The sequence below is a fragment of the Typopeltis vanoorti genome, chromosome 5 (assembly GCF_054136105.1).
Source record: "Typopeltis vanoorti isolate ZY-2024b chromosome 5, IOZ_Tvanoo_1.0, whole genome shotgun sequence".
Lineage (NCBI taxonomy): Eukaryota > Metazoa > Arthropoda > Arachnida > Uropygi > Thelyphonidae > Typopeltis > Typopeltis vanoorti.
In genome coordinates, this window is record NC_143553.1 from 144522025 (window position 1) to 144544117 (window position 22093).

The 22093-nt window shown below is 33.1% G+C and overlaps 1 protein-coding gene across 3 annotated transcripts in view; it reads left to right on the top strand.

Annotated features, from left to right (window-relative positions):
* Positions 1-21226, top strand: part of LOC150106901 (survival of motor neuron-related-splicing factor 30-like) — a 159259-nt gene extending 138033 nt beyond the window's left edge. The window contains exon 8 of one of the 3 annotated variants that reach the window (XR_016548334.1): positions 18623-18754. Coding sequence is in view for 2 of the 3 variants with exons in the window: in XM_090392809.1 (XP_090248935.1) it covers positions 18623-18796 (174 nt within the window). In the remaining variant the exon portion in view is untranslated. Of the gene's footprint in view, positions 1-18601 lie in introns of all 3 variants that reach the window. The other 2 variants (XM_090392809.1, XM_090392810.1) reach the window with 2 other exon arrangements.
* The last annotated feature ends 867 nt before the right edge of the window (positions 21227-22093 follow it).

The following is a 22093-nucleotide window of genomic DNA, read 5'->3' on the forward strand; positions in this document are numbered from 1 at the left end:
CATGTTCCCACACATGGCAGTAGCCTCCCCAGTAAACAGTCGGAAATCACGATTCACAAGCCTCGGGCAGGACTTGATCCGGGGACTTTGCGCATGCGAGGCCAACACGATACCGACTGTACTAGATAGGATTCTAAGTGTGTGTATTATTACCACCACCGAGTAAGTTGTGTGACATCAATCACAGAGCTAACATAAATATTTTATATGTATTTAATATTGATCTGATTAGAAGTAAGAAATAAAGTAAAAAAAAAAAAAAAAGATAACACTAGTGACTGATTGCCTTTAATTAAATTTTCTAACTTTGCAAATAACTCTAAACATACATAATAAGTCTATTACTAATTCTCATCTTGTTTAGTTCTAGCTTCTAGCTTTATTTTTTCTCTCTTCTGTCTTTGGCATTCACCCACTCTTTATACACACTATCTAAATTAATTGAATTTCCATATAATTGGTAACTTTTCACTCTCATTAGCATATCCAAATCACATTCTTCTAAACGGTTTCTAAGTTGGTTTTTTATTTGATTCATTAGACTAAAACCTCGCTCGCAGTCTGCACTAAATGCAAGGAAGGTTCCTCCAGTATTCATCAACTTTGCCAAATCACAAAACTACTCATTTTGAAGAGAAAATACAACCATTTGTGTAAAATTTGATATCATTTTGCATTTAATTTTTTCTTGTACAGAAAATTTGAAATCATTAAACTAATTATTTCTGTAGTATCATCCAGAAAATCATGATATTTATTTTTATATTTATATTTATTTATATTTATTTTTAAGACATTTATACATGATATTTATATTTATTTTTAAGACAAAGGGCATTAACATGTTCACTACCAAATGAGAAATCACAATGTGAAATAGAGGAGATATCAAACACTGACCATTCTTGTATCTCATTCTCAGGGAATCTGTCCTCTAAATGTGCACATAAACAATTTATAAAATTTAACAGGGGCCTAGTATCTACTGGTTCAGTCTCTTCTTGTTTAAGCATTTACTCTGTCACTCCAGCAAGCGTCATCTTCTAAATACTGATTCCTGATTTTGTTAATCTTCCCTCTGGCAAAATGATGACTGTCTAGTGGTGTAAGGTTACTCCTCTGTAAAATTTTGCACAGGGAAGCCATTTCTTCAAAAACATCACTTGAAACATTAGCAGCTACTTTGAATGTCACGTTAGTTAATTTATTGTGACAATAATTAACCACGGGATCATTTGATTTGTTTTTTTCAAAATATGTGATCAGTTCCTCATAGTTTCTTATTATTGCCTGTAATGCAAAATGTCTGGATAGCCACCGCACTTCATTGAGTGGTCTGAAGGCAATAGCTTCATTTTCAGATGCCTCGACAGTTTCTTTAAATTCATGTCTTTTCACTGTGGAATGAGAAAAGAGTGTGTACACTATTCTCATTAATGTATCAATATCTCTGATTAGTTTAATTTCCTTCCACGTATCACAGATCCCCAGATCCTCACGGTGAGCTACACAGTGTTGCTGGACAGGATGTGGAACTTCTAATTTAAGTTTTGCAGCGACACCATTAACTTTGCCCAGCATCACTGTGGCTCCATGAGGTAAACATCACCATTTTTTGGAGATCAAGTTTCTTCTCTTGATAAAACTGTTTAATAGCTAACACAATGGAGGAGGCATCACATGCCTGCAACTGAATTATTCCGCCAAAATATGTTTTATATTCATTACAATCTTTAGGTCTAAACTTAAAATAGAGAATGAGACATTTGCTAACAGTTATATCAATGCTTTCATCAATGGTTAAGGTGTGGAAATTTGCAGATGCAATTTGCTCAAACATGTCATTTTCAACAATTAAATCGATTGTTTCCAGAAATTCAAACGCATAATTTTTGCTTCGCCAGCTGTCTGGGAGTTGAACATACCTTTCCATATGTTCATTAATATGTTGAACTGAAAGTAAAGACTTATTCATCTTAATAACTAATAAGACACTGTCAATAAGATTTAATTAACTTGGTTATATCTCAATGCGTGTACACGAATGTTATTATTTAGTCTACTATTTTAAAATTCATTTTAAAAATTATAGAATTTTGAAATGCTACAATATTTTTAATTGTACTCTAAGTTTTTAAAAGTATTTAATTATTTTTATTAAAATTATGAAACCATTGTTTTAATTCGTCATGATCTTGAACTAATTTGATCAGCCAATCATGTTTGGGAATTTTCCATGAGTCAGGCCTGAGATGTAAACAAACCGTGTGCCATTCTATATGCTACTTAAAAATTACACATTTAAGCCACATCCCTTTCACTTTGGCATCAAATCGCTAGCCTCAAATAGAGTTACTGTTAATAATTTATAACTTTTGTGCAACTTCGAGAATGTAATAAAAAATGCAGGGTTATAGGCTTGAGCGTTGCCGAGTTATTGTATTTTTTTAAAGAATTTATAGGTTAATGTTTAGGTGGAACTTCTTTAATTAATAAATTTTAATTTCATCTTGAAAATCTAGTGTGCGCATATTTTTTACTTTGTGCGCTAGTTGTAAAACGTATGCGTGCGCACAGCTTAGAGGGAACATTGTCTGTGTGAGTATTCAATATCTAAGATGATCATAATGTTGAATACTCATATTTAATAATTTCATCCAGATGAAGATCACAAATTTTATTTTTAAAATCCAGTGTTTTTTATATATTGTAGTAGAAGTAGTAAGTAAATTGGATAAGTATTTCGATATCCTAATAGGATGTCAACAACTGGTCTTAATGGATTACCTGGTTTATGAATTTTTGGAAGACCATATAATCTAAATGGATGACCGAGGTTTTAAGCCTTTTCTTTTGTTCATCCTCCCAACAAACGTTATCGACAAGAGAATTAAATCTCTTTATTTGACTACAAGTCGAATCAGGTGTGAGGAGCCTATAAGTAGAATAGTCTCAGAGTAATAGAGATATTTTCGTATCATATTTTTTTTATCTTGAGCAATCACAGATTTAATAATAATTAAATTATTTTTATTCTTCAAGGACTTCAGCCCTTTAAATTCAGAAAAAGAAAGATTTGGATGTGGAGGTTTAGCACTAAAAAGAATTTTTGCACATTCACAATGAATCCATAGTTTTAAGAGATAAAGATTAAAGGCCTCTTATCTCTGCTACAGGAAAAAGTCCATTAAGGGTACCTTATTCAGAAAAACAACAAAATCATGTCCTTTTGATAAAACAAAAAAAAGTTCATCCTGTGTTAGCAGCCTGCCAGATATATTGAAGACATTTATCCATGTCACAGATGTTATTAGTACTGGTTCTAAAGTGGCTTACAAGTGAATCAGGCTTGCACTTTTCACAAGTATTAATAAAACATATTGGTAAGAAGTTGATGAAATATGAAGAACAATGTGAAAATTTTCAGTCACTAATATAGATTTTAAGGCAATCTTGATCAATTGATTTCTCTATTTAAGAGGGCTAAAGATTTTTTTTAGCTTCATTAACTTGATAATTTAAAAGAGATATACTAGCTTTCAAATAAATCTGATGGGCTTTAGGATTCTGCATGTGAAGTATCTTCATGACTGGGCTACTTGTATATAGAGGCTAATGACTTCACACCCATAATGCATAACATTATTCGCATCTGTAAAGATGTGAATTCAAATTACTTTTCAAATTACATCGTAAAGATGTAATTTGAAAAATAATTTGAAATTATTGATGTGGATTGATTTTTTCTTTGAAGTTTGTAGTCTTTATACAGAGTGAATTCAATTACTAAAGTGTTTTAAATGATGAAAACAAGATATGCTGTGTTCATTTTTCTGTGAGTAAAAATACAGGAAGAGTTATTTAATCTATGTTGTTATACAGATAGCAGTTTCTGTATTATATTACTCCTGCATGAATTCAAGAGTTAAAGTGCTACTGAAAATAAGAGACTAAAATTCCAGATTTTATGTCCATAAAGGATAGAATTAAATTTGTATTTGAAGTTGATAAAATAGTGAAAGTGATTTCTTGTTGTGAATTTAGTTTTACTTAGTTTGCATCTGATCAGTTTAACCTCCCAACCGGCCGGTGTGGATGAAATATTCAACCCTCCCTAGCTTTTTTCATGGATCAAAACTTCGTCGGCATTCTACCTTTTATCATGCCATTACCTTCCTCCGCCGTTAATCTCGTTACGGCTATTCTATAGCATTAGTGGATTAACTGTTGCTGAGTGACCTTTGTGTCCCCTCCCCCTGTCTTTACGTCTATTGTGTTGCTTAGAATTTCATTTACTGTCCTAAGTTATTTGACCTTTCTTGCCTCTAAAATGATTTATTGTGTCTCTTCCCAAAAATTGAAACCAATTTCACATATGCGAAAAAAAAATCAATCCTGAAATGCCCACTGATCAGCTTTTGCAATGAATCTATTTAGTGATAGTGAATTTGGTGTATTTTATTCTACAAATCAGTGCGCCGGAAGAGATGCACTGATTGTTCTTTCACTTTACGTATAATAATTGAATAATTTTTTTTCGAATTTTAAAATTTTCAAATGTTTGCTTTGAAAATATTATGTCAAATATTTATATTTTTAAATAATATTTATTGAAATAAATATGTCCTTTTTCTTTCGTTTCTAGCGAAATAGCATTATATGGATCATCACATTTCAGATTTAGAAACGATTTTTTGTTATTCATAAAGACAAAATAAAAAAAAATGTTAAAATGCTAAATTGCCTTACTCGGTTTCCGATTGTGTCTTTTTGGTATCAAAAATTTATATCCAATGATATTTTAGCAGTGATTCTTCCCCTTCGTCATTTATTTATTTATTTGTATTATGCATATTACGATAATATCTAGTGCATAACCTCGTAGATATGTTGAAAATATAATGTGAAAAATATCATATACGGAATGATTCAACATTTTTGCTCATTTTGAAGATTTTCTAATGCTTCCCCCCCTCCTTATTCTCTCCTGGCACTGAATTGCATAACTACTCTAAATTTCTATACAGGTTTGAAAGCTTTTCTAGACAGCATTCAAAATCAATTACTTCATTTTACCATTTTGACAAAAGCTATACGGCAATCAGATTGTATCGTGAAGCTTCTAAATCTGTTCTATTTATTTGCAATCTAAAACCAGCTGTTCTACTGCCCGCTGAAATTATGTGAAATTTTAGAAATAATATGCTATATTTTCACCATGCAAAATTGTTTATATGCATACCACACAAAAGAAAGTTCAGTAGTATTATTTGTGTTTGTTTTTCTTTTAAAAAAATCTAAATATTACTTCTTCTGCTGCTGGAAGCTATTTCTGAAATAATCTATGTCTTATAAATACTTGGTAATTCTACAAATCAGTGCACCGGAAGAGTTGCACTGATTGATCTTTCACTTTACGTATAATAATTGAATAATTTTTTTTCGAATACAGAATTTTCAAATGTTTGCTTTGAAAATATTATGTCAAATATTTATATTTTTAAACAATATTTATTGAAATAAATATGTCCTTTTTCTTTCGTTTCTAGCGAAATAGCATTATATGGATCATCACATTTCAGTTTTAGAAACGATTTTTTGTTATTCATAAAGACAAAATAAAAAAAAAATGTTAAAATGCTACATTGCATTACTCGGTTTCCAATTGTGTGTCTTTTTGGTATCAAAAATTTATATCCAATGATATTTTAGCAGTGATTCTTCGCCTTCGTCATTTATTTATTTATTTATTTGTATTATGCATATTACGATAATATCTAGTGCACATCCTCGTAGATATGTTGAAAATATAATGGGAAAAATATCATATACGGAATGATTCAAAATTCTTTTTCATTTTGAAGATTTTCTAATGCTTCCCCCCCCTCCTTATCCTCTCCTAGAACTCACAGGTTTGAAAGCTTTTCTAGACAGCATTCAAAATCAATTACTTCATTTTACCATTTTGACAAAAGATATACGGCAATCAGATTGTATTGTGAAACTTCTAATTCTGTTCTATTTATTTGCAATCTAAAACCAGCTGTTCTACTGCCCGCTGAAATTATGTGAAATTTTAGAAATAATATGCTATATTTTCACCATGCAAAATTGTTTATATGCATACCACACAAAAGAAAGTTCAGTAGTATTATTTTTGTTTGTTTTTCTTTAAAAAAATCTAAATATTACTTCTGCTGCTGGAAGCTATTTCTGAAATAATCTACGTCTTCTAAAGACGTAGATTATTTCAGAAAAGCTAAGAGGATATTACTTGGTAATATCCTCTTAGCTGGAGGAAAAGTTGAAGGCTTATTACTCTCAGTGCTATTGAGAAGAAAGGGGAGAACACTAAAGTGCCCCAGGCTGTAGTGCAGAATATGTCAAGAATGTCTTGTTTCTTTTTCGATTGTTGATTACCTATATTCTAACAGAAATACTGATATTTCGTTTACATGCTTATACATTATTTATGCCAAAATAATTGCTTAATTTATAATGATCAGTTTCACTTTTATTATCAAAAATTAGAAATTAAATCATACAATTATCTTGAAAAAGAGGATTTGAATTATTTTCAAAGAAAAGGTGCATATTCGTTTCATAATCTTCTTTTTTTGGGGGGGGGATATAGACCTAAGCAATCTGCGGATATTTCAGATAATTTATTTCATAAATCGTTCGCAAGACAGCTGTTACAAACGTAAATCACTTGGGGAACATACCCATTCATTTTAGTGTAAAATAGTAGCAAAGGTTCAGTTACTTTAGATATCTAATCTAGAAGAAAATGTTATGTCTGCTGAGATTAGAATCATACGTGAATAATTTTTCTGACATGATTTCTCTATTCGTTATAATGTAACCAATTTCCAGATTTTTTTCCCTCCTGCAGACTTCATGTTATATGCAGTGATTTCTTCTTTGAACTATAAGAAAAAAAATCAGATAACAGGAGAAAAATATGTAGTATTTTCTTTTCCACTGGCTGAATTTACAATGTTCTTTCTTTGTGTTTTGAAGAGAAACTGCAAATGACTTTTTTCTTACTATTTTTGCCATTATAACATCTCATATAATTATAAGAGTGACATTTTACCGTTTTTCTCCCACACGAGAAACAGAAATAAGGTGGTAATAATATTGTTGATTCTGCCAAACTTCATTGTAGCAGAAATTTTTATTACAAAACTTTGTAATATATATATATATATATATATATATCTCCGAAACAAGAAATTTGGAACCCATATCACATCAATGTTGAGTGTTGGCAAGGTGAAAATGTTCCCGTTATTATTTATATATTTCATTTATTAACTAGGGGGGCTATGCCCAACCCCCCGTGTTCCGGTATGGTAGACCAGTTCTCCTTCAATTGTGATAACTCGAAAGGGGGTTCAGCCCCTGAATTCTGATGACTCGAATTTTGAAGACTCGACACTCAGGGTAGCCCCTGAGTTTCAAAACGTTTCGATAAACATGACATAAAAAAGCTTATCATTTTATATATATATAGGGTAGATTTTATTTCATTATTTTTTATTGTTTAGATGAAATACTTTACCTGGAATACTCTTTCCAGTTTCTCTGTGTCATAAAAAGAACTTAAAAATTAGCCTTCAAGATGAAAAAGAAACAGTGCATTCGGGTATCCCTCTATCAATATTTGTAGTCCTGAAAAGGACTGTTTTGATGGCCTTGAAAACAAACATTTTTTATTTCATACTGTTCAGAATTTAAAATTCTTGAACAGCATGAAAACAAACATTTTTTATTTCATACTGTTCAGAATTTAAAATTCTTGAACAGCGTGGAACACCTTGAAGCAAGGGTAAACACACAAAGCAGTTTTACACTCAGGGCACCAGATTTTTGTTTCCTTTCTGATATTTTTTTTATTACATACATAATATTTGCGTGGAGGTTTTTTTTTTATTAGCCGTTGGTGGTAGATTTTCGGGATAATGGTTGGAGTTAGCAGCGTTCAACCTCAGATGTCTGACAGGATTTCCTGTTTTTCTGCTTGCTGAAGAAGGTGCATGTGCATGCAGCAATGCTTTCGCAATTTCTATTCTGTATTCTAGATATGTTATGGTAGACAAACATTTTTTCTTGTACAGGAGGAAACTGTTCCAAATAACAAAATCCAAACACTTCAAAATTCAAATAACATGTCCAAACACTTTTTTGTAATATTTTTTATGCTGTTTCCTCATTACAGAGTAGAATGATAGCTGCTGATCGCACCTGTCGACTCAACCCATAGTGTCGTTGTATGCACACACAGCAATGGGTTTTTCTTTCTTCAAACCATGCTTCTCCACGGATTCCGCTGATGGATTGTGCAGGGAAGATAGCAGAAAAACATCTTTTTTGTCTTTCCAACGTAGTGCAAAGACTTTCCCTCGCTGATAAGTTCGGATTTCCCCCTTCGATAGCTTTCCTGAAGCCAGATCTGGAGGCATATCTCGCCTTTTTGCATTTACAGTACCATAACTATCTGTAAGATGCTGTAAAAGCAAATCAGCGAGTTCAGGACACATATATAGTAATTATCCATTATAATGCAGTAACCTTTCCCCAGTAAAGGGTCTAGTAACTGCATTACTGCACGCATCGACAAGGGGAGATCCGAATATTTATCGTGCTCGATTACAGTTTGCTTTCCCGTATAAGGTTTGAAATCCCAAAGATATCCACTTTCCGATTCGCAAAGCATAAAAAATTTTACTCCATACTTCGCTTTCTTTTTGGGAATATACTGCTTACATTTCAGTCCACCTTTGAATGGCATAAGGCTTTCATCGATACTCAAGTCTCTCTCAGGAATGTAGAGTGATCTACATTTTTGACGGATTTTCATCAGAAAATCATAAATTTTGTTGAGGACTGGGCAAGGATGTGTTGCCTGATCGTATTCTTCATTATTCTGAAAATGCAAATACTTCATGATGAGACTGAATTGTTTTTCAGTCATAACATCACGAAACATTGGCGTGTTCAGAATCCAGTCTGTAGACCAATACATTTCGAGAGCGGGCTTTCGAAATGTATTTCGAAACTTCGGGTTTTTCACTTTCTTTATTCTGATATTGCATTTGAAGGATGACAGTGATTTTAAATATTAATTTCACCTGTATCCGAATATCACATAATTTCCTGATTTATAATAATCAGGAAATATGTATATTGTCTGATTTATAATTTGCTAATTTATAATAATCACCACATAGTTTCAGTATCGAAAAATTAAAGTTATGTGGAACAATTACTAGAGAAAAATAACGAATTAAATAAAAACTGTACCTATGTTTCATAACAGTTTTCGGGTGTGTGATAGTAATGCAACAGGGGGGGGGGGTTAAACTATCAGAGGCGAAATAAAGTTCAATTCTATTGTAAAAATATGGAAATGAAATTTCACATTTGATATACATATTTTGAATGATAAAAATAAGCAAATGTATCGCTTACTTTAAAAATTGGAGAATAAAATATCTGAATTATGCAGAAAATATAAATTTAAATCATAACTGTTAATTTCATTTTGTAATGACCAATTATACAAGGAAACCAAGAAAGTGAAAGTACAGATTACTATACAACATGAAGAAAAAATTTAGTAATATGATTAAAGAATTTCATGTTATTCTCTATAAAGCAAAGTTGCTCAAGCGTGTCCTAAAGGAAATCTGTTAAGTATTATTCGATTTCGATGGTTTTGTACAAAAATAAAATTAATATAACTTGGAACGTCGGCAGCCGGTTTTCTTTTCTTTTTTTAAAAGAATATTCCAAATAATTATCGTGAATTAATTTCTTCGAGAACAAAGAAAAATCTTTTGTCTAGTAGCGATTAGAAAAAAATTAGCGCAAAAAAATAAAAAATTAAATTGGTTAAGTGAAGAAATTATGCAAGACCTTTATTTTGTCCAGAAATTAAAATTGTATTGTAGAATAAAAAGAGAAAACAAAAATATAAATAATTTCTCTATTTTTAGTCTATCATATATAACTAAAATCCAGTTCACCAGCATGGAACAAGAAAGTCCGTTTCTTGTTATAGGCAACTGAGAGGCAGCTACGAACGGGAGATAATCCGATTAACCTTTCTCTTGAGCGTGAGGGTTTATCACACCTTCTAATGGACATGACAGTCAAATTGCACTTCTTATCCAGGTTCTTTAAACAGGTGGGCTGAATCTTATCCAGATTTAGTTGGACGTCTATAGACGTCCTAGCCGGTAGGAAGGTTAAATGATTTTGTTTCCGAAAGTTAATGGAGAAAATTATGTTGAATGATTGGGTCCAAATCTTAAGTATATGTTGGTGCTTATGTAGTTGTATCCTGATAGTTTGGTGCATAATTTGCATTTTGTAAATCAAAGCTATTTTGCATGAAGGACCAATTGTTTAATAGGTTAAATGGTTAATCAAGTTAAGTAAATATGTTTTATATATATGTGTGTGTGTGTGTGTGTGTGTGTGTGTGTGTGTGTGTGTGTGTGTGTGTGTGTGTGTGTGTGTGTGTGATTGGGGTGCTTAAGGGTCAAAGCTGTATAACTGAGAGGAGACCTCCACATAGCCTTTAAAGGAATGTGGAGAACCGACCAGGGCTTCTGACCTAATGTCCAATCCTCACCTTCTCGTGGTGCACCCTGTTGGGTATCTACTTGGATACTGAACGAACGAGGATGGGCTGGCAATTTGGGATTTAGCCGACCAAATTGTATTCTTATTGGTTAAACCAAAATATAAAAAAAATGATGGTACGACATGACAAAATTTCATGCCAGCTGGGGCTTCCCCTGGTTAAACAAGGCCCCCATTGTTTTCACCAGGGAACCAGAGCGAACTGCGAAAAGTCAGCTACTGGAATAAATCTGAAAACAAACCCCAACTCAACATCACCAGAGTTAAAGATCGGTACTATCAACATAAGAAGCCTGAATGGCAAAGAAATGGAGCTAGCTGAAGAATTAGATAAGTACCAGATCGACATAATAGGGGTGACTGAAACAAAAAAAAAAAAAAAAAAATTACTGGCGAGATCTTTCTGAGCAATAAATACAAAATGTTATATTCAGGCAATGAGAATCAAGGAAAAGAAGGAGTAGCCATAGTATTCAACACAAAATACGAGGCTAATCTTCTTGAATGGCAGGCAGTCTCAAGTAGAGTAATGTGGGCAAATATGAAAATGGGGAACTGGACAATGAGACTTATTTGTGCCTATGGTCCCACAGTTCTAAGGTAGAAGTGAAGGAATTTTTTGAGACTTTAGAAAAAGCAACTGACACAATGAAAAAGGAAAAGTTGGTCCTTGTTGGGGATCTAAATAGCAGAGTAGGAAAAGATTGGAGAAAATTTGATGCCATCTGTTCATGCCTCTAATCTTTCTCAGGACTCTCATATCTGCGGTCTCTAGTCTTTGGTCAAGTGTTTTACTTCTGACACAGCTCTCAGATCCATAAGTTAAAACTGGTTTGAACACTGTCTTGTATACAGTTAATTTAGTGTTCCGACTAATTTCTCTCTTATTCCATATGAATTTATTGAATTAACTTCCTACCATACTAGCTTTGCTGATTCTGTTGTCTATTTCTATATTTAATTTACCATCGTCAGTAAAAATCGTGCCTAAGTAGCTGAAATGTTTCACTTGTTCCACAGGTTCTCCATTCACAACACAGTTGACATTTTCAATGATTCTGCCTATTTTCATGGTCTTTGTCTTTTTATTGCTGACCTTCATACTATATCTATTACAACAGCTATTCGATTTAGTCAGGGAATCTTGCAAACTTGTAGCGGATTTATTTAGAAGTATAACATCATCCGCATAAAGCAAAGAGCTGACGTTAACATCTCCAATTTTGATATCATGTTTAATACCACTTTCCTTCATAATGTGATCCATATAGATAATGAATAACAGAGGGGATGATGTATATCCTTGTCTCACACCAGATTTAACATTAAACCATCTTCCTGCACCTCCTTCAATTCTAACTGCTGACTTACAACTCAAATAAAGACTAAGTATTGCTTGATATAATGCCCCATTGACACCATATAACTGTAGCGTATTGAATAGCTTCTCTCTTGGCACCTTGTCATATGCCTTTTCCAAATCGACAAAACTTAAATACAGATCTTTGTTATATTCCCATGCTTTCTCAACTATTTCTTGTAAAGTGAAGATCTGATCCTGACAGCTTCTATTTGGCCTGAATCCAGCTTGTTCTTAACTAAGCTTTTTTTTCTACAATTCTTCTCAACTTTTTCAACGTTTCTCAAGTATACTTGCATAGATCTTATCTTGCCAGGAACATTCAGTAGGGAAATACCTCTGTAATTCTCACATTCAGTTTTATTTCCCTTTTTATATATGGGTACTATTAGAGCTCTACTCCAATCATCGGGAATTCATCCCTTTGTCCAGGCTTTCTGAACTATGCAGTGCAGCCACTGTAAGACTCTTATACCACCATTCTTCAGCATTTCTGGTCGAATATCATCTACTCCTGTTGCCTTTCCACATTTCAAGCCTTTGATGACTTTTTCTACTTCAAGTATGGATATGTATTCCTGACTCTGTCTGTTAAGTGTTTTTTACCACTGTGCTATCACTGCTCGTTTCATTTAGCAATTTTTCAAAGTAATTACTCCATACTTCAAGGATATCTTTTTCTCCTGTTTTCATGTCACCTTTATCATCTCTAACTCCTTTTACAGCACTCTTTCCTCCATTTCTAAGCTTCTTCAACAACCTCCAGAATATCTTACCACCTTCTTGATATTTATTTTCTATGTTCTTGCCAAAGTTCTCCCATGACTTTTGTTTAGCTAGTTTTACACAGTGTTTAGCTTTCTTACATTTGTCTCTGTATTCTCTAAGAGCACAAGCTGATTTATTTGCCAGATACTTTTGATATGCTTTCTTCTTTTCCTTCACTGCCTCTTTAACTTCCTGTGTCCACCATGGAGTTCTGATTTTTCTATCATTGTAGACAACCTCACCACATGCCTCTGGCTGAATCTATCAGGATTTTTTTCTTCAAGGTTTGGTTCCTGTTCTCAAACTCTTTCATTTTTTTTTTTCAATAATCTTTGTTTATTTTAGTCTATAGTTCACATCTGAGAGCTGCTCAACTTTTATTCGCTTTAAAACTTTCTTACATGTTATTCTTTTCAATATGAAATTCAATTTTATCCTGCTCAACACTAAATAGTGATCACTTCCAATTTCAAATCCGCTCTACACTCTGGTGTCCTGCACCAGGGAGAAAACATCACTATCAACAATAACAGTCAATGAGACTTTTCTTATTCCTTGCCTCTTCTCTCAATGTGAATTTGTGCACATTTTTATGTTGAAACATGGTGTTAGTAATAACCAGTCCATGTCCTGAGCAGAAATCCAAGAGGTATTTGCCATTATTATTAGCTTTGCTCTTTTCTCCAAATTTTCCCAAAATATTTTTTGTATGTCTGACAATCATTTTCTACTTTGCTATTTAGATGCTCAACAAGGACCAACTTTTCCTTTTTCATTGTGTCAGTTGCTTTTTCTAAAGCATCAAAAAATTCCTCCGCTTCTACCTTAGTAGAACCTTCTGTGGGACCATAGGTACAAATAAGTCTCATTGTCCAATTCCCCATTCTGATATTTGTCCACATCACTCTACTTGAGACTGCCATTCAAGAAGATTAGCCTCATATTTTGTGTTGAATACCATGGCTACTCCTTCTTTTCCTTGATTGTAATTTCCCGAATATAACATTTTGTATTTTTTGCTCAGAAAGATCTCACTAGTTTTTGTCTTTTGTCTTTTAGTTTCAATCACCCCTATTATGTTGATCTGGTACTTATCTAATTCTTCCACTAGCTCCATTTCTTTGCCATTCAGGCTTCTTATGTTGATAGTACCGATCGTTAACTCTGGTGATGTTGGGTTGGGGTGTGCTTTCAGATTTGTTCCAGTAGCTGACTTTTCGCTGTTCACCCTGGTTCCCTGGCGAAAACAACGGGAGCCTTGTTTAACTGGGAGACGCCTGAGCCGGCATGAAATTTTGTCATGTCGTACCATCATTTTTTTTATATTTTGGTTTAACCAATAAGAATACAATTTGGTCGACTAAATCCCAAATTGCCAGCCCATCCTCGTTCGTTCAGTATCCAAGTAGATACCCAACAGGGTGCACCACGAGACGGTAAGGATTGGACATTAGGTCAGAAGCCCTGGTTGGTTCTCCTCATTCCTTTAAAGGCTATGTGGAAGTCTCCTCTCAGTTATACAGCTTTGACCCTTAAGCTCCCCTAAGAACACTTCTTTGACATATCTAATATTTGAAAAACACGTGAGTATACTGTGATGTAAAAACACCAAATGAAATTACCAACATTGAGATTATTGATTTGATAGAATTAAAATATGTAATACGCATTCTATTAAAATTATTTTATTTTTTCACTTGTGAAAATCAAAACCCACAGGCAGGCTGCACGGATCGCACCTTGGGCCACATGCGGGAAGTGCTTTGGACAACCTTGATCTAGATCATTCCCTTTAAATTTTGCAATGACTATGATGATGGTCATTGCAAATACCTGCTATTATTCATGATTTTGTCATAATCGAATATGACCAGTGAGGGGATAGGATAATACGCACACGTTGTTTTATCTTATAGGACACTCAGTCATACCATGAGGTAACCGTGAAATGGCAACCTAAAATATGGAGCAGTCAGTGGGAGCTGAGTTCATTTTTTACTCAGTGATGGAAGATGCAGAATTTGTCCATTAATAATGGATATTGAAACTTAGAAAATTGACAAAGAAGTATTTATTTTTTCAAAATATTTCGCTATTGATTCTACCTAAACTTTTTTTGATGGTTTTCTGAGTTGTGAATGTGTCATGCCATCACTGTCCCTGTCTATCCAGCAATGTTTCAGAGCTAATCAGAAGTCAGAAATGCACTAACTTAGTTATTTGTGGAGACCTAAGGATTTTATTTTATTGAGTTTTTTAAATGATATCGAAAGCATTTTTTTCCATAAAAGTGATTCAAGACATGAGTATTAGAAATGAAAATATGATAAAAAAATGATAATAATTAAAAATAAATAAATTAAAGATGCCAAGAAATTATATTCATGGTTTCATCCTTTATGCAAGTGTAAGCAAACGAAGTTTGCACATGAAGTAATTTCATGACTGGGCAACTTGTATGTAGAGGATAATGGCTTCACATCAATTATAGACATGTATTTCCCTTGTGGAAAGCGATCATTTGTTCTTAACCTGGGAGATTGTAAGATGTGCTGAATATTATACTAAGAAGAGGTATATGTGGAATTACAAGGCTGGTGATTATGACAAGCTGAGACGTCGGCTTTTAGCAGTGCTATGGCATGAAAATTTGAAAGGGAGAGATGTTGATGGTACGTGGGAGATTGTCAAGGAGTATTTAAAGAAAGCTGTATCAGACTGTATTCCCAGAATCAGAAGGAGAAATCAAGTAGGAGTAAGATGGATGAATAATATTATTAAGCAGGAGTTGCAGATAAAGAAAAGGTTGTGGAGGAAGTATAAAGAAAAATGTGATGAGTGTTCACAAGGTACAGGCAAAGAGAGTAACTTGTATGGTAAGGAAAGCCAAAGCTGATTATGAGAGGAAGCGAGCTGATGAATCCAAAAAAAAAAAAAAATCCTAAGGAGTTCTTTCGCTATGTGGCAAGTAAAAGGAAGAATAACCATGGAAAGATTACTTTAAAAAGTGTTGATGGTAGGGAAATTACAGAAGCAAATCAAATAGTTGAGTTGCTTAGTGATCATTTTGCAAAAGTGTACCATCCTGGTTGTGATAGTGCAGTGTCAAATGTGTCATTGACTGATGAGTCAAAAGATAGACAAAATAGAGGTGTATAATATATTGCAGAACCTTAATACTAATACTGCCATTGGGTTAGATGGCATATCGGCCCATGTGTTACGAAAATGTGCAAGAGAATTAGCACCTCCTCTAACCAGGCTGTTTAATTTAAGCCTCAGTTCTGGTAAAGTACCAATAGAGTAGAAAGAGGGGAAAATAATTCCACTGTACAAGGGAGGCTCCAAGACTGAGGTTGCAAATTATAGAATTATAGACCCATGTGTTACGAAAATGTGCAAGAGAATTAGCACCTCCTCTAACCAGGCTGTTTAATTTAAGCCTCAGTTCTGGTAAAGTACCAATAGAGTAGAAAGAGGGGAAAATAATTCCACTGTACAAGGGAGGCTCCAAGACTGAGGTTGCAAATTATAGACCAATCAATATATCTGGAGTGGTGGTTAAGGTTTTGGAGAAACTGGTAAAAATTAGAATTCAGGACTGGGTAGACAGCGATGTATGATATAATATGATACTTTATAAGGGGCAACATGGTTTTGTGAAAGGTAGGTCTTGCCTCAGTAACTTGCTTACTTTCTATAATAAGGTAACAGAGTTGGATAAAGGAAATCCTTACTCAGTGATATTGCTGGACTTTGCAAAGGCATTTGACAAGATTCCACACGGAACTCTGTTACATAAATTAGAGCAAATGGGTATGGATCTGAAGCTGGTGATTTGGATTAGGGGATGGCTGGTGGATAGATACCAAAGAGTGGTTTATGGAGGAGCTGAGTCCAGGAGAAGGCAACTAACTAGTGGTGTACCTCAAGGCTCAGTGCTTGGCCATCTATTGTTTAATTTGTACATCAATGATATTGGGAATACTTTGAAAGGAAATATCCACTTGTTTGCTGATGATGCAAAATTAGGAAGAGCAATAGTCAATTCAAATGATGTAGATATCTTGCAGGATGACTTAAATAGGCTGACAGTATGGACTAAGGTAAATGGCTGTCAGTTTAATGAGGCTAAGTGTAAGGTGATGCACTTCAGGAAGATGAGGTCAAATGCTGTTTACTGTATTAATGGAACTGAACTGCAAGAAGTTGACGAGGCAAGGGACTTGGGAGTTTTTGTGGACAGAGAATTTAAGTTTAAAGGGCATATTGCAAAAACATCACATTAAATTACATGGTTGTTGAAGAACACACTAACAAGCAGGGATAAGGAAGTTATTGTTCCACTTTATAAGGCATTAATAAGACCGCATTTGGACTATTGCGCACAGATCTGGTCACCTGGATTTCTTGGTGATGAAGAAATGGTGGAGAGGATTCAGAGGCCAGTTACAAAGATTGTTGCAGGTCTATGGGATGTTCCCTACGAGGATAGATTGAAGAACTGTGGGCTCCAAAAACTAGCTGATATAGGAGAGGAGATATGATAGAAGCATATAAATTATTAAAGGGATTTTACAGGATTGATACTAATGACATTTTTAAGACCAGTGCAGGAAGGGAGAGAATGAGGGGCCATCCCTGGAGATTATGTAAGAGTGTGGTTAACAAGGGTGTTAAGGCTAGATTTTTTACTTGGAGGGTTGTGAAGGGGTGGAATGCATTGTTGCCAGAGGTGGTTGTGAATGCTTCCTCTGTGAATGAATTTAAGGAGAAGTATGATAGGTATTGTGTAAATAATGGGTGGTGTGTCAATGTGGGGTCTCCCGTGATGAGTCTTTTGACTCCATGGAGACACTGATAATAATAATGTATAATGCTTTTAATGTAAATTATGAGAAGGGCTACTATCCAGGCTGATTGTGACCTTTATTGAGGCCTCAACAATGGGAGCCAAAGCCATACCAAGTGATAGATACAAAAGTTGACTAATGCATGTCATATTTACATATGCAAGTAACCAAAAGGTGTCACACCTTATTATTAAAATACTTTGGATTAGAGATAGATATTTAAAGTTTTTCCACTTGGTTATATTATAAGTTAAAGATGCCAAGAAATTATATTCTAGGTTTCATCCTTTATGCAAATGTAAGCAAGCAAAGTTTGTTATATACGAGTTGCCCAGTCATGAAATAACTTCATGACTGGGCAACTCGTATATAAAGGCTGACGACTTCACATCAATTGCCTTAGTATCCCATAATCCAATGCACAAATCCTTACTGACATGTAAAAAATAATAATAAATGGTCTTGTATCACTTATAAAATGCATGAATTTTTTTCTTCCCAGAAAAAATAAATACTTGGTTAAAATTAAGCATAGCATTAACAAAAGCTTATAAATTGATCTGAGTCAGGAACAAACATGTGACAGTGGTTGAGTACAGTCAGGCTTAACATCTAACAAGTGAGATATTTCTCTGACTGGTGAACTAGCACAAAATTTTTCAAGTCCTTTATATACTTCAAAATTAATTTGTGTGCATACCTTGTGAATAGATAAAAAAAAAAAAATCGTTTAAGCTTATTTTCAGATCTTGTCCCTTTTTTTTTATGTTAAAGTTATGAGTTAGTCAATTTGGAATTAAAAACAAAGTGTAAAGTTGAATTATGTGTAATACACAATGATGTAATCAACAAGAAAACATACAGTGGCTTATTATTGTGTGGTGGTTTAATTAAAAAAAAATACAATTGAATTACTCTGCTTAATAGAACTTTGATAAAAGTAAAATTTATTTTATACTTACAGGTAACTATTTTATATCCTTAGGTATTTTCAAAATCTCGGAAAGGACAAGTTAAAAAGAGCATCTTTGCATCTCCCGACAATATTAATGGCCGTGTAGGGGTAGGAACTTGTGGAATAGGTGGCCGTCCAATGACAGAGTTCCATCAGCAAGAAAAGTGGCGTCGGCCTATGGCACCTCCTCGACCTTTCGAGTGATTAGTTTCATACAATAAAGAGCCATTGAACTATCCCTTCAGAGGTGCCAGATTGGATTGCAAGAGGAGATATAAAGCACAAAAATAAGCTATCACTTTAGTGTGGCATTTGTATTCTGATATCATAACATTGAAATCTGGAAGTGATTTGAACTATAGCTTTGTATATTTTGCATGAAAGAATATAAAAGGAAATTTATAAAAGCATTTTTAACTTGATGTTTCTAATTCTTTGTAAACATTTTACTGAAATTTAACCTTTCCCTTTTACCAGGCATTTTTGAAAAAGGAGAGTAGAGGAAAAGATATATAAATTGTTTTCACTTTGATTATAATATGAAAAGAGGACAAAGAATGAACTTTTACTAAGTGCTTCAATTATGCATAAGAGATTTTATTATAATACTAGGAATTTGTATTTTTAATAACATATGCACAATTATAAATATACATCAGTTTATTATTAATAAACGATTTTTTTTTTCCTCTCTTCCTTAAACTTGAAGATTCATGATATTGTTATGTTGTGCAGAAATTCTGCTTATAAGAAGACTTAGCAAGTATGATCTTAGTATCTAATATTATTAGCTGAAATCAGCTGTATTGGGCACAGGAGATGGCTTTGAATTTGCCACACAGTATTTTTGAAAACGAAGGGAACTGTAAATTTCATATATTGTATAAAATGTGAAATAATATGGCATATTTTTTATTTATGTGGTTCACCTTGTGTTTGCCTTAGATTATCAGCATCATATGAATTGGTTTGTATGTCCCTATGAATTTAATCCTTAGAAAAATATGCTAATTGGTTTGAAGTTTCTGTTATTTGAAATAATTTTATATATATATATATATAGATAGATAAATATTACATTGTTTTTCAAAAATTCTGTTTCTTTCATTAACAAATAATTCACACTGTGCAAATTTACATGCATCTTTGAATGATTTAAAATAATGTAAAGTTAGAGAAGAAATCTTGGCAGTATACAGATCAGAAACATTTTCTAAAAGAATCATATTTTACATTATGCTGGTTGACTAGGAAAGCCTATAGAGTGAGATTTTAAAACTTGTAATATATCAGATGTCGTTTTACATTTGATATCATATTACAAGTTAAGCCTTTTAGTGTATTTCCATCTGTAATGCTTGTCTTTTAATGTATTTTCATCCTAATTTGAGTTAAAATCTTTATAGAAGCATTTGGCTATGCATCCAAACTCTGTACTGTACACATTATTCTGGTACACAATATATGCATACTGCTCCAGTTTCTAGATTTTATATTTGAATGGCACATATCATTTCTATTATATTTTCTTTTAGTGAGCCATTTTCATTGAAAACTGAAAATTGTTATATCCTAATCTACTAAATTTTCCAAATAGCAGCAATTTTTTTTTGTTGAGCATTTGTATATAAACATTTTGGAACTGTTTTAGCAAAATTCTATCACTTGAATAAGTTGTATGTATCCATATAAAATTTGTCTTCAGGTCAAAGAACCAACAAACCAAGTGATATCTCACTTCTGCAGATTTACATTTCAGACAAATTGCATTACTGCCACCTATCTAGCTTGATGACGCAGCTTTTCTTTAAAAGAATTCAGCTTATCTTATGAATAGAAAGTTTTAATGTTTCTTTCCCTCGGTAAGCATTATAAAGATAATTTATACAAATGCTTAAAATCTTAATTTTGTTTATAACCATATCTTCAGGCAGCATAGATAATTCATATTCTTAATAATTTAAGTAGATTAATCTGTTGAAGATTCTAAATTAAATATATTGTACTTAAAATGTACTTTTAACATGCAGAATAAGCGCATTCTTTGCATATTATATTTACTTTAAAGATTGAAAACATTTCTTTGATTCAAGAGATGTAAAGGGAGACAACACATGCATTAAATAGATTGAATCTCAGTATAAGTAAAGGACTTCAGTGTAATAAACTCTAGAGTCTCACTGCTTTTAAGAATTGAATACACAGATAAAAGGTGTGGATGAGGCCATTAGGATTAAAATTTTCAGTTTTAATTTTCTTTAAATATCGAAAAATATAAGTTATAAAGTAGTTTAATAGACTAACTAATTAGCGGTACACAATTATGGGAATTGTATGAATTTTTCATTTTCAAAGAAAAGTTGCTTAAAAATTATCAGTTAAAAATGTCCTTTTAGTAAATATCTGTAAGGATGCAATTCAATTCATATTGTGAATATGCTAAATCAGTTCATTATACAGGAGAGGATACTATATATGAATGATATATAAAAAAAATCTTAAGACATCTGGGACTGGTGTCATTTGATTGTTAGTTTTAAAATCGAAACATTAATGTACTCCTAGACAAAATTGATATCTACCTGAGCTAACCTTGTACAGTTTTCTTGAGAAATAAAAGAATTGTGTAACAAATTGTATGAATTATTAATGTATTATTTACATAATGAAGTTGAAATAGAAAGAAAAAAAAAAAAGTTCTTATGCAAGAGTTTCTATTGCTCAGTCAGTGAAGGTTGCCCTTCTTTGGAAAGACAGGTTTGAATCCTGTCTGGGATGTGAAGAACCTTTATAATGATTTTTCAACAGAAGGTAAGTTAACTGATTTTGTCCCAATGGAGCAGAGCTCTTTCTCCTGGGGACTTTAATTTTTCATTTTGCAAGACACAAACGAGTATACACAACCAACCAACTCAAATAGGATTTAACTGCCCCAGATAGCATTAATAAGTATCTAGGAACTAAAATTATCTATGACAGGGAATTCAACATGTAAAGATAAGAGATCATCTTATGGGAATTTTAGATTTTATTCAATTTATGACAAATAGTTGAGAAATCATGGGAATATGACAAAAAATCTGAACTTAAGTTTTGTAGATCTGGAAAAGGCATATGACAAGGTGCCAAGAGAGAAGCTATTCAAAACACTACAATTATATGGGGTAAATTGAACATTATACAGAGTAATATAGTCTATATTTAAGTTGGAAGTCAGCAATTAGAATTGATGGAAATACAGTAGTTTGATGTAAAATCAGGGGTAAGACAAGGTTACATGTTATCTCCACTCTTATTCATCATCTATATGGATCACATTATGAAAGAAAGTAGCATTGGGCCTGATAGAATTGGAAATGTCAAACTTAGCTCTTTGCTTTATGCAGATGAATGTTGTACTGCTAAATACATCTAGTGCAAGTCGCCAGCATTGTATAACTAAATTAAATAACAGAAAAATCAGCAATAAAAAGACCAAAACTATGAAAATAGACAGAAATA